Source organism: Scleropages formosus, chromosome 18 (assembly GCF_900964775.1).
Source record: "Scleropages formosus chromosome 18, fSclFor1.1, whole genome shotgun sequence".
NCBI classification, from domain to species: domain Eukaryota; kingdom Metazoa; phylum Chordata; class Actinopteri; order Osteoglossiformes; family Osteoglossidae; genus Scleropages; species Scleropages formosus.
This window is the reverse complement of record NC_041823.1, coordinates 21,089,302-21,105,985: the sequence shown is the minus strand read 5'-3', so window position 1 is coordinate 21,105,985 and position 16,684 is coordinate 21,089,302. Positions and strand designations below refer to the sequence as shown.

The window sequence follows — 16,684 nt, the reverse complement described above, 5'->3', positions numbered from 1 at the left end:
CCACTACTGTAGTTACCCAGGCGCACGGCCGGGCAGAGGTACCGGAGCAATGGCAGGGCAAGCACTTTACTCAAGGGCGTTGCAGCCGGAGATCGAACTGGCAACCTCCCGAGCCAAGGCAGCCTCTCCAACCGCAACGCCACCAGCCACCTTGATCACAAGGTCTTCGAAAAAAAAAAAAGAAAAGCCGAGTAACTTTTTCAGGAAGCCGCCCTGAAAGTAGCCTTGTTTTTTTAACATGTTCAGGTATTTGCCGAGCTCGGCATTCGGACTGCGAACGCTTCATCGCCGGTCGAAGTGCCATCGTCGGTAGAGAAGATCGATGGCGTTCGTAACTCAGGTTGTTGATCCAGACGTTCACATCTGGATCAGCAACCTGAGCTACGAACACCATCGAGCTTCTCTACCACTTCTAACCTTGTTTTTCAGGATTCCCCCTGCTTGTGGGGGGAAACGTTTCCCAAAACATGTTCTAGGAAGGGTGGGAACACGTGTCTGCGCAAACGTCACCCTTCGCCTTCATCGCAGGCGCCTCGCAGTCGAGTGGTGTGCTGTACCGCTGCGCCGTAGTCGCGGATGACATTTTAACGCACTAATATGGCTCTCTGTAATTCCGCCTCTACTATACACCAAATTAGGTCTTAAATACTTTTGGGTACAATTATGTAATAATAACTAGCTGTGTCTAATGGACATTGCTTTGATCTAATTTACATTGCATGTAACTGCCTTTTATTTTGCATATGTCGAAACGGAAAGGGGCTAAGCGGAAAAACAAATTAGAAACGTTAATCCTGTTTATTGACCAAGTATTTAATTGAAACCTCGCAGAAAATGCCTCTGTGTTTCATTAGCTGGTTAAAGAACATGGGGTTTTTCAAAATGTCACATCTGCGAAAGAGTTTGGTTCGCGCGGCCGCTCGGCGCTGCATTCCCGGGCAGGTGTGTATCTGCGGTGGAAGAATGTAAATGATTGCTTCACGGGTTCACGGGTTAGGGTGCACGGGGGGCGCTTGGTACCAGCTGTGTTTGTGGCCACGTCGGAAAGACAAGTGCCTGCGAACCGCGAAGACGCTCTTTTGTTTCCAGGCAAACAGAGTCTGACAGGCAGCGAAGTACAAATTGGTGGACGGAAGGAAGGCGGCAGGTGGAAAAGAGAGCGAATGGATATATGGAAAGATATAAAAAAAGATATGAGCGCGAGGGGAGCTGCAGGAAACGGCGCACTTAAGATGACGTATGAAGCAATAACGTCTCGCAAGTCGGTGGAGACAAGGGGGACAAAAAGAGAGGAAGATGGACAGTCGCTGATGGAAAGGGGTAAATGGGCAAGGAGAGTGACGGGAAAAGATGTAGAAAGTCGCGGAGGGGTAAAAAATGAATGGGACGGGGTAAAGTGAGCAAAGGCAGGGGTTATACCAGCTCCTTTATTGTCAAAGTCAAATGCCGCCAGTCGCTGTGACAACATGCAAATGAGATGCAAATAAGCAGAACCCAAGGAGGAGGGCTTGTTGTCAGGGTGATGTTGTCATGGCAACCCCATGTGATGCGCAGCACAGGAGCACAACTGGGGCCGGGAAAGGGGAGGAGGGGAAGTGCTGGGGGGGCCGATAGTGGAATAAGCAGCTGGGGAAAATAGAGGTCAGCTTTGCACTTTGGAAGTTGGAAGAGGGTCGGTGTGCGACGAAAGAGTTGTTTATACGAGAAAGACGGAATCAGCGGCGCAGCGGGGTGAAACGACTGAGGACAGGAGGGATGGGGGAAGATGGACAGACAGAAGTGAGCCGAAGGAGTGCCGGAACGGGGGCGGAGGTAGAAGCTAGAGGAAGGGAATCTGAAGGCCAGGTGAACGTTCGGCAGTCAGAAGGTGAGGAGATGGGTAGAGAGGGAAGGATTACGAGGCAGAGAAAAGTTTCCGGGGCACGGAAAGAAAACGGCAGGACCGCCACGTCCCGCATCCCTCGTCTCCGTTATGGCAAAGGACGAAGTGGTTGGTAGGGATGAGAAATGGAAGTGTGGAGACAGGTAAAAGGTGCGCTGACGGTAATGGGAAAAGGAGCGATAAGGGAAGCTGAAGATAGCGACGCCGTTGAGTTGGGGTGCCTCGGAACGGGGTGCCGAGCCGAAGGAGCCGCGGGGAGGAGGAGCGGGAGAGGAGGCGTCCCGCAGAGAGCAGGTTGGAGCGAGGGAGAGGTCCTTGCAGGGGCATGTTTTACAAATTGCCAGGGGGGTGGGGTGAGGGGGGGGAGGGGGAGGGGGAGGGGGGGGGGGGGGAGCAGGAGTGCAGGCTACAGATTGCTCACAGCGAGAGATGTTCCCTTCGCCATCCAAGTGTCGCGCCGCGCAGAGGCGTGCATATGCCGTTGTTGCCGTCGTCCTGGAGCCTTTCTGCCACCCGGTGCCTCCAGCCACCCCCACCCCCCCCCACAGCCACTGTTATCCTCCAGTTGGAAGTTAAACGAAACCCACAGAAGATATTTGCGGGGCAATTTCAGGGCCGCTCGGATGTTCGGAAATTCTCCGTACGTCACATTACACTTAAATTAGGCGTGTAAGTGTAATTGGAACTTGCGGGGGAAAAAATAATTAGAACGCGAAAGTGCGAACGAGGAGAAGTGGTCGGACGTGCCGAGCGGGGCAGAGCCGGGCGGCCCTACGGGGCGCGTAATTGCTGGCTTCCCGGAATTACACACTTCCCCTGAACCGAGTTTTCGTGCGGAACACCCCCCCATGTGGAAAGGTTTCCGTTTGCTGCCTTGGATTGCGAGTTTCGGTTCCGCAGTCATCTCACCTTCTTTTCAGATTACTTAGTTTCAACTGAAATAATGCTTTTACAAATTTTTACGGAATTTTTGTCTCCCGGTTTCGTCGTGGCCAGTCACCAAATTGTCCCAACAAGCAGGATGTGTTGACAGGGGGGGAGCCCGGACAGATACTTTGTCTCATTTGCCATAACCTGGCCGTGAGACAAAGGGGGGGGGGTGGGGCGCGCACACACACACACACACACACACCACACACACACATTTTCAGAACCGCTTGTCCCAGACGGGGTCGCGGGGAACCAGAGCCTAACCCGGCAACTCAGGGCGTAGGGCCGGAGGGGGACGGGACACACCCAGGACGGGATGGCAGTCCATCGCAAAGCACCCCAAGTGGGACTCGAACCCCAGACCCACCGGAGAGCAGGACCCGCGCCACCGCGCCCCCTGGGGGGGGACAAGAAACATTATTCTAAGGAGTTATCCTCTATAATTTACAGTAATACATTGTAGTACAGTACAGTAATACCTTGCCCTACGTCGTTTCGTGTTGCGTCGATTTCGACTTTCCATCGGTTTTTTGTTAAACATATATGGAACAACACAATCCGTCTTCAGTCGGCTGACGCGACTTTACGTCAGTCAGCCAGAAATATTAAAAATTGTTCAAAACTTAAAAAATCGCTTAAAAACAATAAAAAAAAGTGTAAAATCAAATAAAAATTTATTCATTATATATAGTTTTCTTATATTTATTTATTTTTTATTCATTTTATTATTTTATACATTTATGTTAAATTTATGTTATATTTACCTGCCGTTCGGCGCCAATAATGTCGAGTGTTTTTTTGTTGTTTTTTCTTTAGCATTAAAGTGTATACACTTAAGGGGAATGGTTATTAGGGGTTTATAGGGGGTCTAAATCGGTTTTTTAAGGGTTATTTCGTTTTCCGTCGTTTTTCGACTCAAGTCGCGCCCTTTGGAACCAATTAACGGGGTAGGGTGAGGTATTACCGTGTTATAACACAGCAATATAACGATATGGGACACTCCCCTATGTGTTAGAAGATTGAAAAAGACATTTAAGCTGTTTTGAATTTCTCCAGGGGGCGCGGCGACACCACAGGTTTGGCCAGTGCCCGCTGTGTGGCGGGTCTGGGGTTCGAGCTCTGCTGGGGGCGCCTTGCGATGGACCGGCGTCCCGTCCTGGGTGTGTCCCCTCCCCCTTCGCCCTTGCGCCCCATGTTGCCGAGCAAGGCTCCGGCTCGCCGTGACCCCACTTGGGACAAGCGGTTGTACGTGTCGGTTGGGTGAATGTCTCCAAAATTGCGATGTCTTGTAATAAATTGTCTTCCATTGTCAGTCATCAGAGGACAGGGTTGTGTTTGTATGGAGATACTGTATATGCTGGATCATCCTGCCGCTTCATTAACCCAGCTGCTGTTCTCTCTCTCCCTCGTCTATTACGTATTCTTTGAGTTAGCCACGAGTCGTATTACAAAAAAGTTTGCAGTTATTATGTTTTAATTGTGATGTGTTAAAAATGGCTCTTGCCGTGATTTATAAGTAGGTTATTATTCGGTTTATTGTGTACAAAATTTCTGTACGTCGCTCCTGAGACAAGCTCTGCTTGGTCGGCAGAGGCGGCAGTTTTTAAAAATAACTTGTCAGATTTGGATTATGTCACTGCAGACGCTATTTGTCCAATAACAACTGAGCATGCAGTTTACATTTTATTTATTTAGCAGACACTTTCTCCAAAGCGACTTCCAATGAACTCTATGTAGTGTTATCAGCCCACACACCTTATGCACCAGGGTGACTTACACTCGCTCTGTCACTCACACACTATGGGGAACCTGAACAGCATGTCTTTGGAGAGTGGGAGGAAACCAGAGCACCCAAAGACTTACACTGCTAGATACACTACTTACACTGGGTCACTCATCCATACATCAGTGGAACACACACACTCTCTGTGTCACTCACACACTATGGGTGAACCTGAACAGCATGTCTTTGGAGTGTGGGAGGAAACCAGAGCACCCAAAGACTTACACTGCTAGATACACTACTTACACTGGGTCACTCATCCATACATCAGTGGAACACACACACTCTCTGTGTCACTCACACACTATGGGTGAACCTGAACAGCATGTCTTTGGAGAGTGGGAGGAAACCAGAGCACCCAAAGACTTACACTGCTAGATACACTACTTACACTGGGTCACTCATCCATACATCAGTGGAACGCACACACTCTCTCTGTCACTCACACACACTATGGGGGACCTGAACAGCATGCCTTTGGAGTGTGGGAGGAAACCAGAGCACCCAGAGAAAACCCACGCAGACACGGGAAGAACATGCAAACTCCACACAGGCTGAGCGGGGATCGCACCCATGTCCTCTCGCACTGCTCACCGTGCCACACCAGTTCAACAGTTACCCCTCCCGCTTGGAACCTTCTTCATGTTTTACAACGGAGTTGTCCCAGAGGCGGTCGGGAGTCTCGCGGACAGCTGTCCTTGCCGGCCCTGTCGCCTGCACGTGAAGAAGGTCTGCACCTCGCGCAAAGCTGGAGGCAGCGGGAACAACTGGCGCTCGGCCGTTTTTCTCCCTTTTAGTCCGCAGGCAACCGTTGGGCAGCAGCGTTACTAATCTGGTCTACTTCATTTGGTTATGATCATTAAAGCTCATTAGAATTGCTGAACCCCAGGGAGCGCTGATTATGTAGATAACGCCACAGCGGATGTTAATGAGTTCCAAGTCCAGGTGGATCCGCAGCGCACGGCAAAGTTGCATCCGTTTGCTTCCTCAACGGCCTCGCCGCGTCCAGAACGCGCCGGACGAAGGCGCTTTGGAGCGATCCCAGGGAGGCGCGCTCGCTAAGCAAATAGAGGCGTAATGCTTGTTCGCTCTTGAGCTGCGTTGGCGGCGATGACTGCAGTTCTGCTTCTCCGCCTGTGGCTGCGCTGGCACTCCGCTCATTAGATGGTTATTGTTTTCAGTCACAGCGCAGAATAATGAGGCGGGAAGCAGGGGGAAAGACAATGGAAGAGAGAGATGGGGGGGTGGAAACTGTCCATTGTCCCTTGTTGCTGCGCCGTGGACAACGGCGTCAGTGTCGGTGCTGTAGGGGGCGTGATGCTGTGCAGACGGACTGTCTGCAGCGCGGAGTGAGAGGTGGAGAGATGGAGACACGGAGGAATGTATGGGGTGTGGGTGGACGAGAACGTAAAGACTTTGCCTGCTTGGAAGTTAGGAGCGATGAGTATGTGACCCATCGGTTTGAATTGCAGCCCCTGACGGGCGAATATCGCCATTCTGCCAAAGTAGCAGAGCGTCCCCCAGAGTCGCCCCCACACACACACGCACACACACACACACACACACACACATCTCTGCCTGTGTTCTTTCTTTTCTTCTGCAATGAATGAACAACAAACTGTCCCGAGTGGAGGGGGGGGGGGGGACATCATCTATTTCACATTTGCATTCCCCTGTTGCCCTGGCCGCGGTGGCGCGGCGGGTTTGGCCGGGTCCCGCTTTCTGGTGGGTTTGTGGTTTGAGTCCTGCTTGGGGTGCCTTGCGAGGGACTGGTGTCCCTTCCTGGGTGTGTCCCCCTCCAGCCTTGCGCCCTGTGTTGCCAGGGTAGGCTCTGGTTCGCTAAGATCCTGCTCAGGATCTGTGTGTGTGTGTGTGTGTGTGTGTGTGTATGTGTCGTCCCAGCCCTTAAACTTTATGTCCCCACTCAGTTAAAGCTCACTGAACCTGAGCATGTGAGCCCATTGTGGTCTCCTGAGCCTCTGGGATGTGGTTTGTGGTGGCAGCCAGCACATCGCGGTCAGCAGAGGTGTGAAAACCAGCCGCCCCCCCCTCCCCCCCAGCACACACACACACACACACCCCTCTGGCTGCACTGTCCTCCATCCATCTCCTCTCTGTCCTTTCTCTGAACCCTGCGTCGGCACGGAGTCGGTGCCAAACACCTCTGCCATACCAATGAAAGCGGAGCGAGCGAGAGGTGACGGGGTGGGGGAGAAGTGGAGTGATTGAGTGAGACGGAGCATCGCGCGTCCCTGAGGGACACGCCGATGATGGAGAGCGCAGGGAGATGGGGGACAGAGGCCGGGATGAATTGGCGCACAAGCGCAGAGAGACGGGGAAGGAATGACCCTGAGTGCTTGATGCCCAGCTCTCCTTTCCCCTCATTTCTGATCACAGTGGAAACCTCCACGAGAGCATCTTCCCTCTCTGGATCAGAGTCAGGAGCCGTGTGAGCAGTGGATGCGCCCATATCAGAAAAGTAGTAGTTAAGAGAGGAAAAAATCTGATGTGGGGATGTGGAAATGAGAAGGCGAGGAAATTCCAAAACAAAATGACTTACAAGAGGTCACTAGAGTAGAGTTTGCATGTTCTTCCCGTGTCTGCGTGGGTTTCCTCCGGGTGCTCTGGTTTCCTCCCACACTCCAAAGGCATGCTGTTCAATTCCCCCATAGTACGTGAGTGACACAGAGAGTGTGTTTCCCTGATGTACGGATGAGTGACCCATTGTAAGTAGTGTATCTAGCAGTGTAAGTCTTCGGGTGCTCTGGTTTCCTCCCACACTCCAAGGATGTGCTGTTCAGGTTCACCCATAGTGTGTGTGAGTGACACAGAGAGTGTGTGTGTTCCACTGATGTATGGATGAGTGACCCATTGTAAGTAGTGTATCTAGCAGTGTAAGTCACCGCGGTGAATCAGGTGTGTGGGCTGGTAACACTACATAGAGTTCATTGGAAGTCGCTTTGGAGAAAAGCGTCTGCTGAATGAATAAGTGTAAATGTAGAGTACAATCGGACACCCTGTTGTGTTCCTGCCGCGTGGGAAAAGACAGGTAGTCATTAGCGGTGGGCCGCCGTCAGCGCAACTCACTCACTTCGCTTAAAAATGAAGGGGAAGCGAAAGCGCAAGCAAGTTTCTGTAAACAACCGGCATCCCACGGTGCTTTTCGACGTCTCGATCGCCACGTTCGGTCCAGAAACGCGGGCGAACTCGCCGGCCACGGATCGGTCGGCGAGCGGCGTGGCGACGGCATTGTTTAGAGGAGGGGGAAAGAGGACGTCAGATTTTGGGGGCGGGCGTTGGAGGAGAGGAGACGCGGCAAGGTGGAAATCGAACAAGAGGATTAGAGAGGCAGAGGAGCGATGAGAGCAGACAATGGAGCGACAGATTGTAATTAGATAAGGACAGCTGTCTTTCTCTCTGGTGATTCCCAGAATCCGCACACACCAGAACGCTGGTGCGCGCGCACGCTCGGGCACGCCGTCTGCCTGCCGGACAAGGACACGCGTGGCGACCGCCCAAGCAAACCCACGGCCTATCGGCACGCCTCTGATACGGATAGACCGGCGAGGACGAGCGATCGCGGTCGCACCATGCTGGAGGTGTGTGTGTGTGTGGCGGCGGGTGACGGGAATCGGCGTAGGAAAGCGAAGCGAGGAAAAAATTAAACAAATTTGCATTTTAAAATGAATGCCACAAGTAGGCCTTCTAATTATTTCAGCTCAATCTGCCATCTAATTCCCATTTATTTTCTCTTGTTTCCCATTTTTCCGCCGGCGTGGAGTTAATGCGTAATGATGTTTGGTCTACGAACGTGTGCGTGCCGCGCTGACGGTGCTCTCCCCACCTCTCTCTCTCTCCCTCTCCGGGGACAGTGTCATGAACGGCAATGTCCAGCCCGTGACTGGATGTATGTGCGTGTGTGTGAGACAACACTCTTTCTCCCCATGTTAGAGCAAAGCAATGAGCCCTATGCAGCTTTAGCCCCCCCACCCCCACCCCTTGGGCTCTCCATGCCATATTAATACGATATTGCATTAACCCCTCTGCGTCGGCCGGTCCCTCGCTCCCGTTCTCCTCGGTTCGGCTGCGGCGTTCAGGCCTTCCCGAGAAAGGCTGTTATGTGAGCTAGGTGTTAATTGGCCGCGGAGCTTCGTTAATATTCTCCTTGCGATGCTCCTCGTCAAGAGCTGCGCCCAGAAACTGATGAGTGTGTGATTTTTCTCCGGAGAGGCGGGGACGGAGCCCACGTCGGCTGGCCGGGGGGCGCCGACCCGCTCCGGGGTCGGAGGGAGCGGCGGCCTCTGAATACCCCTGAAAGGAGGGCCGTCGAGCCGCAAAGACGAGGGAGATTTTATTGTAAGCGGAGGTTTGCCCTGCTCTTAGCTGTCCGCTATTTGCCGTTTCGAAGGTTCGGCAAGCGTGTTCTCCGCGGTAAGAACGCGACAGCGCCGTGCTGCACGTACTGCTTTTAAATCCAGTCACAAGTGTCCGCGGTTATCGCTCTGGCGGTTCTCGCGGAGGCCCTGAAAAGATTACGGCGCTCGTCGGTTGTTAAAGGCGCCGATACTTGCCCGTAAACAGGGACGGGACGTGGAGGGACGGAGCGGAGCAGAGCGCCGATGGCGCCGCGTCCGAACCCGCGGAGGACGGTGCCGCAGATCGTCGCGCGGGGCGGACCGGAAGAGCAGGCTGTGCCGCGGGTGATCGCGAGGGGTGTGAAGCAGGAATGGCCCTGAAGGAACCGGCGAGAGGCGGCGGTACATAAAGAGCCAACCGCCGTTGCTCATTCCTGCGTCGGACGGAAGAGACGGGTTTGTGCTGGGTGGGATGAGGGGCCGTGTCATCCAAGAGCAGCAAACAAATACGACAAATGCGACGGAGGTCACGAGAGGACCTTCGGCCCCGTGGCCGCGGAGGCGTCCGGCTCGCGCCGTGAAGGCAATGGGAACGAGCAAAGGCGGGCAGACGGTTTAAAGCAAAACATGTCACTTTTTGCCCGTGTGTCTGCATAGAACCCGTCACTGAGCCGCACAAAGGCTCACAGCCAGTAGGGCAGGCCCGTTGCCCCGGGCAGCAAGGTGGCACAGCGGGTAGCGCTGGTTTTGGACGTGGGTTTTGGATCCGTGTGTCAGTCTGCGTACGGTGTGGATGGGGGCGGCAGGGAGCGCAGCGGTTACAGCTGCCCGTTTTTTTTGCACCCCGACTCGTGTCCCACTTTCTGCTGTAGTACCCCTGAGCAAGGGACTTACCCTACATTGCTCCAGTACAAATTACACTGTGGTGTAAAAGGGTAAATAACTGTAAGTAGTTTAAGTAGGTTAACATTGCAAGGTGGTAGAATAAATGTTACCCTCGGTTTGGGGGTATTTCCAAAGGCATCACACACACACACACACTGGCTGAAGCCACTTGGCCCAGACTGGAGCCCAACCCAGCAACACAGGGCGCAAGGCCGGAGGGGGAGGGGACACACCCAGGATGGGACGCCAGTCCATCACAAGGCACCCCAAGCGGGACTCGAACCCCAGACCCGCCAGACAGCAGGACCCAGCCAAGGCCGGATATGGATCTCGGCCACCTTTTATTGCCAAAATACATGACAACAGCAGGCAAAAGGCTCCTAGTGGAGCCACGGTGACCAACCCGGTGGGGGCTCATTTAGAAGCTCCCCAAGCACAGGCAAGATGGACTGTGACATTTTAGCACTCAGAAAAAAAAATCGTTGATGAAATGTTGGTTGGAGGAGCGGCGCGGGGGGGGAGGTCCCTTTCGCCGAGTTACGCGTGTGGGGCTGAGCATTAGCAGGAAGTGGGATGTGGCTCGCAGGGGGCGTAGATGACCGCTCGTTCGATGATCAGTCCGCTCACGTGACATTTAAAACAAACCAGAAGAAGCCTTGACCTCGCGCACCTACCTCAATCTCCTCTCTCGTCCTGCGGGAGACGCGCGAAATTCCATTATCCGCAAAAAAAAAAAATCGCTCGCTTCCTCCTACTAGGAATTGCATTAAGCACTGAATTTTTAATCTCGAATAAATAGTCAATAGGATCACTTCGAAATCCCTCCACTTTTGCTGACGTAGAGATACAGATTAGAGTCGACCCTCCACGAGGCACCCAGGATGTCTCGCGGCCCTGCGATCCATGGCTTTAACAGTGTTTAGAATCCTAATGTCTCTGGTATTAAGTGCTTTGAAGACCTCCCTGGCATGCTTAAACAAGCCAAGATCCTTGTAAGGGTGTAATAGTATTTAATATTTCCATCACGGTCTGACTTAAGCCCCTTAAGTGCTTTGGCAACACTTATTCCATTGTGGTGCCAATGAAGCCCATTAAAAAAATTTGATTTGGATGTGAATCGGGCGAGAGCGGAAGACGGATGGACCCGCGGCCTCGGCTTCGCGCTCGGCGGGAGAAGCGGCGCGGCGCGGCTCCGCGTCGGACGGGCCGAGGGTGGCGCGCGCCGACGTTTCCGGATCCGGATTCCGCGTTTACGGTGAGGTTGACCTCGGAGGCGTTCCGTCGCACGTGAAATACCCCCCGAGGTCAACGTCCCTGTAGATATTTCTGGGTTGTACATGGGATCCTTTTCACACATACACACCAGTGTAAGTGCGCACACGCACACTGGTTGACACTCGGCCTCCCATGCGGGGAACCCTATGAATACACTTTGAATAACGCTCCCAGTACGATAAGAAAGGACCCCCCCCGGAGCTGTGTAAGCGCAGTGTCTCTTTGAGGCGAGGAGCTGACTGACCGATTGTGATCTGGAGAAGAAGCTCTGCGCACCAGCACGGCTCAAACAGATACGACTATATGGCCTCGGCGAACAGATGTGCGTCTCTTCGCCCGCGTCAACGGGTGCCATTGTTGCCTCCGCACCCCAGCCCTCACAAAGATAACAAATATGTTAAGTATGCCATCTACACACACGCTCTCTGCGCAAACAATGCAGATGGAGCGGGGCCAGTCGCAGAACGACGGAGTGAGGGGTATATAAGCGGGGTACCAGCAAGAAGGACCCCGGCTGAGAGCGGCGGGAAAGATCCGAGAGCGGGATTCCGGAAACGGCGGCGGAAGGAGGGGAAGAAGAAGAAGAGGAAGAAGACCTGAGGGGACTTAAGGTGCTGCTTTCCCGGTGTGTGTCCTGACTCTGGATGCTGGACGGCGGAGGGCGGACGAGGAGAGAACTGACCGAGAGTGACACGCGAGTGACGGAGGAGGAGAGAAGGACAAGTTGGCCGAGGAGCGGACGCCGGCATTGGGAGAGGACGTCCCAGAGGGCAGTTCGGAGCGGGACGGTCCAGCGCTCCGGTCAAGACGACATCGGAGCGGGGACGGGCCACGCGGTACACGCACACGTGCGCCACGCCGCAGGCTGGGAGCGCCGCGAGCGGGAGCTGCGAGGAACGCGAGGCTCCGTGGCCGGTGCCGGGCTCAGCGTGGCGCCGAGGCAGGCCGGTTGCCGCGGCGACGCACGCGTTCTCTCTCTTCTGCTGCGCCGGAGCCCCGCGCGGCGCGCACAGAGGGCCCTTTCAGCACTGTGGGTCAATACACAATGAGGCCTGGCCCGCGATCTCTCCTTGCCGCTCCTCCCCCCGGCCTGGCCCTCTGTGCTGCCCTGCTGCTCTCGCTGGACCGTAAGTCCCTCTGCCGTCCCGCCATGTGTCTCGGGAGAAGGAGGGAAGGAATCGGCTCTTTTCGGGGAACGACGGTTTCTTTGTGGGGGTTTAGTGGGGTTTTGGGTGGTGCGCGGAGGGGCAAAAACAGAAGGATTATCTAAGATTAATTAGCATGTTATTGTCATCTGTCGTAATACTATTAGCACTTGTAATTGATTAAACGCGTTCGTAATTGCCGTACCGGTGTGAAAGTGCCGCTTTGGTCCCCCCCGTACTCGGCTGTTGCGCGTACGGGGGGGCGCGTGGCCGGGAACGAACGCGGACGGGAGCCCGTAATCGCAGCCCGTACGATGTGCGGCGCTGACTCATGCCCGTGTTTGTTTTCAAAATGAAATTTTGCAGGGAGAGCCAGGTAAAGATTTCTGAGGTCTGACATCATGTTCTGGCTCTTTCCGGTCCCTTTGGAGGAACAGATGTGTAATTGCAGAGTAAATATTGTGAATCCGCCGTTGTCTCGTCGGGCGCCAACGGGGAGAGCGCCGTCGGGCCGGGCATCTCCGCGCGACAGGAGCGGCCACGGAGCCTGCCGGGGGCCCCCGAGCCGGATTAGTGTCGGGGACGGGGATACGGAGCGCGGAGCCGGGCGAGAGAGGAGCGGAGAGGCGGGATGCTGCGGACGGGTGTGAAGGTCGGCGCGGCGGCGCTGGCGAAGCCGTCGGCATGGAGAACAGGAGGAGGAGGAGGACCAGGAGCGGGATGAAGACAAGGGAGGATGGCGGCTGCCCGAGGGGCCGGCGAGGGCCTTTCGGCCGTAATGACAGGAGCGAAAATAGAGGGAAATGTGCAGATGAGGAGTGGGAGAGAGGGAGAGGGGTGATGGGAAAGAGGCAAATTAGATGCACCGCAGAGGGCTAATTAGCATGGAGTGGGCTGTGAGTCGAGGACCGAGGAAGGGGCCGGCGTGGAGAGAGTGGCCGCGCACCTCGGCGTCCCCCCCCCCCCCCCCCCCTCGCGGATAAAAATAGGGTGATTATACCGCAGACTTGAGCTGCAGAACAAATCACATTTAGCGAGCGGGGGAAATAAACAGGCGCGCGGAGAGAGAGGGAGACAGACAGGCCGAGAGGTGAGAAGCAGAGGTGCAGGGAAGGAGGTGAAGGAATGGAGAGCGGAAGCCGAAGAGGGCGGGATGTATGTGTGCGTCGGGGGCGGGGGGGGGGGGGGGGTGCTGGATGTCCGGCGGTGCTCAGGTGGACTCTGGAGAAAGAAGCAGGGAGCAGGGATCGGCGGAGGCTGGGAGGAGAGAGGGATTAGAGCGGAGAGAACGTGGAGGAGTGCGTAGGTGTGAAGGAGGGAGAGAATGAGATTAGGGCAGAAAGGAAGGCAGTCGCAGAGAAAATCATGAGGTTGATAAAAGTATGGAAGGAGCGAGCGAGGAGGGAAGGAAAAGTATAAAGCGGAAGAGGGTATCAAAGCCGCAGAGGGATGATGAAATAAAAAGGGTGTCAGACAGAGAAGGGAGGAACGAAAGGGTGGCGGTGGGGGGGGTGACAGAATGAGGTAATGAGAAGGAGAGACACAAAGCTCTGTTTGTAGACGACCGTGTTTTATTTATAGTTAGAATTTTTTTTCGCGGCTGTTGATTGGCAACGCGCGACAATCCTCGGAGAGCCGCCTCTTAATTTTAGGCCCGGAGGCGAGGGGCGGGGGAACGGGACGGGATGCGGAGCCTCAAGGAACACAGGTGTCAGCGTTTCTGGGCGCATCCGCCGTTGAACCGCGAGCCGCCGCTCCGGCACACGCCGCTCGGGGCGCTCCGGAAGGGCGGGGGCAGGCCGAGTAGCGGGCAAGTGCACGGAGCTGATGAAAGGAAGGAGGCGAAGTTGAGACGGGAGGGGAGAGGGGATGGGAGACGGGGGCCGGTGGGAGAGCTGGTGGGGGAAAGCTGCAAGAACGCATAAAACACGTAAAAATGGCACACAAGCCTGGAGGAGTAATAGCTTCGGGAGAGAGATCCTGGCGCCTTTACGGCAGCGCTGCCTCGAGAGGTCCACAAGGACACGTCCGCCGCATTACGGACGGGCGGGCGGGCAGGCGGGCGGGCAGGCGGGCGAGTGGCCCGCTCTCTCTCTCTCTCTCCCTCTCTCCCTCCGCCGCCCACCCACCTGCAGAAGTCCGAGGCTCTGCCCCCCGAGGCTCCGTCTCCGGGCTGTAACTCACTCCGCTAATCCCGCACGCCGAGGTGGCCCCTTCGATTTACTGCGGCCGGGAGCCACGGTGCACCTGGCTGCCTCCCAGGACCCCTAACTCACACTGCCCCCCCCGAACACAATAACTCACCGTTTCCGCAGGGCCATTAGATGGCGCTGATACGGCCTTGTTTATTTATTTGCATATACATGTCTTTATTTATTTATTTATTTATTTATCCGTTCATTCGTTCATTCATTCATTTATTTATGCATCTGGAATTATGGTCTGTCGCCGAGGGATGTCGGGTCCCGTAAATAAGAGCCTGGTTTTAGGAGCTCCGGCTACTGCGCCGTTTCTCTAGCGCTCCATGGCTCCACACTGCCACCGCTGGGCTGCCGGTGGTACTGCGCCCTCTCCGACCGCGCAGTATTCGCCTGTTCTTCATAGCGTCGCTACGGCGGCTCATCTGCAGTTTGGGACTCATCGAGCACTTAGGCAAGCTCACGTTAACGGGTTGGGATGAACGCTCGCCCTCTGGACATTTTCACTGATCTCTTGGTTACCGTTAGGCCTGGTCGCAGTGACCGTATGCGCAGCCAGTGCGGCGATGAGGCCTCAGGTGAGACGGCGGAGCCGCGGCTGCGACGGCGCGAGGGCAGGAAGTCCTCAACGAAGACAATGAGGCGAGTGCTCAAGGGGCGATGGGGGTGCGGCGCTGCGTCTCGCCTCCCCGTCCTTGTGCCGGACCTCCCCGCTCCATCCCGGCGGATGCCGCGCGTGCCGTCTCCGCGCCTCGCCTGGGCCGAGCGACGCGGAGGGGCGGCATCCGCGTGGCGGCGGAGCGCCGGTCCAACCCCTGTCCGACGAGCACCGGAAGCAGCGGGCAGCGTTGCGCCGTGTAGCTCTTATTACTTTCGATACGTGGGTCATTAGCGGTGGTGGTGCCCACGCTTCTTTTGATATAGTGCTGCTGGAACAATGGCTGTCATTGAAACAATAGCTGCTAAAGCCACGCTTGCGAGCACAGAGACTAATAACAGTCATTAGAATATTAATTAGACTGGCGATGGCGCTGCCGATTTATCGCGATACGAATCACAATATTGATGAAAAGAGAAGGTTTAATAATGGGCGCAATTATGATAATAATTGTCTGGGATTTAAGGATGTGCTCTTTTCCTTTCTCTCTGCCCCCTTCTCTCATTATGGCTCAATATCCAGTCTGTCAATATTTTATTAACCCCCCCCCCACCCCACCCCGCTTTGCCCCTTCATGTGCAGTTGGCGTCGTATCGCCACGAAAAAGGCTGAATTAAACTTGAATGAAAGGCGAATTGAGACGAGCGCATGTGGCGGCGTGACCGCGGGGAGCGCGTCCATCCTTGGCCGCACACGCCGGGCTCGGGACTCTCGGTCGCTCGCTGTCGGGCTCCAGCCTTCCTTGATGGGACATTTCGAATTCTCTCACATGGCTGCTCTCCCTCTTTCCTCCCTCGTCCTTCTTCTCTGCTCTTTGTCTCCTCTGTTTCTCCCTCATTCTCCCTCATTCTCCCTCATTCTCCCTCGTCTTGCTCAAAATGTGCGCTCTCTTCTGTTTCGGATCCCGTACCGACCCCGAAACACGGTCGTCCGTCGATCGCACCCGGAGTGGAATGCTGGAGGACAACATAAATCATGCCGTGACGTGCGCCATTACACGCTTTGAAGAAGCCGGGGTTTAAAATTGATTTTAATTTTTAAAGCCAAATGCAGACTTGATCAGCTTCAATGAAAGTGCCTCATTCTGCCGTCTCAATGGAGTGATCTGTGCGGTGATTGAAGGCGAGCTGGATTTTCAATTTTTGTAATGAGTCATTGAATAGCCAGAAAAGGAAATATAATTTTCATTATCGGTGAATGATGTAAAAAGAATGTGATCTGGAGTTTTTAAAACTGTTTTAAATCTCGTGCGCCCTCAGATATTAGTCCGTTCTTTCTTCTTTGTGGGAGAAGAGGCATGCGGTTAAAGCTCTGCCCTTGTCTGCTCTTCGTCCCAGTGCGGTGCCAGGCCGTGCAGGCCGAGAACGTGACGGTGCTGGAAGGGGGTACGGCCCAGATCTCCTGCAAGCTGCAGAACTACGACGGCTCCATCGTCGTCATCCAGAACCCGCGCAGGCAGACCCTCTTCTTCAATGGCACCCGAGGTAAGGTGGCACAGGGAAGCACTGGACTGAGCGACGTGCTGCTCTGCCCAAGTGTGTGTGTGTGTGTGTGTGTGTGTCTCTGTGTGTGT

At 54.9% G+C, this 16,684-nt stretch overlaps 1 protein-coding gene across 6 annotated transcripts in view; it reads left to right on the top strand.

Moving 5' to 3' along the window:
* Nucleotides 1–16,684, top strand: part of cadm4 (cell adhesion molecule 4) — a 62,877-nt gene that overhangs the window by 35,424 nt on the left and 10,769 nt on the right. The window contains exons 1-2 of one of the 6 annotated variants that reach the window (XM_029260185.1): nt 790–1,867; nt 16,449–16,595. In XM_029260185.1, coding sequence (XP_029116018.1) covers nt 1,756–1,867; nt 16,449–16,595 — 259 coding nt within the window. In that variant the 5' untranslated portion in view covers nt 790–1,755. Of the gene's footprint in view, nt 1–789; nt 1,868–11,110; nt 12,238–16,448; nt 16,596–16,684 lie in introns of those variants that run through there. The other 5 variants (XM_029260186.1, XM_029260181.1, XM_029260184.1 and 2 more) reach the window with 5 other exon arrangements.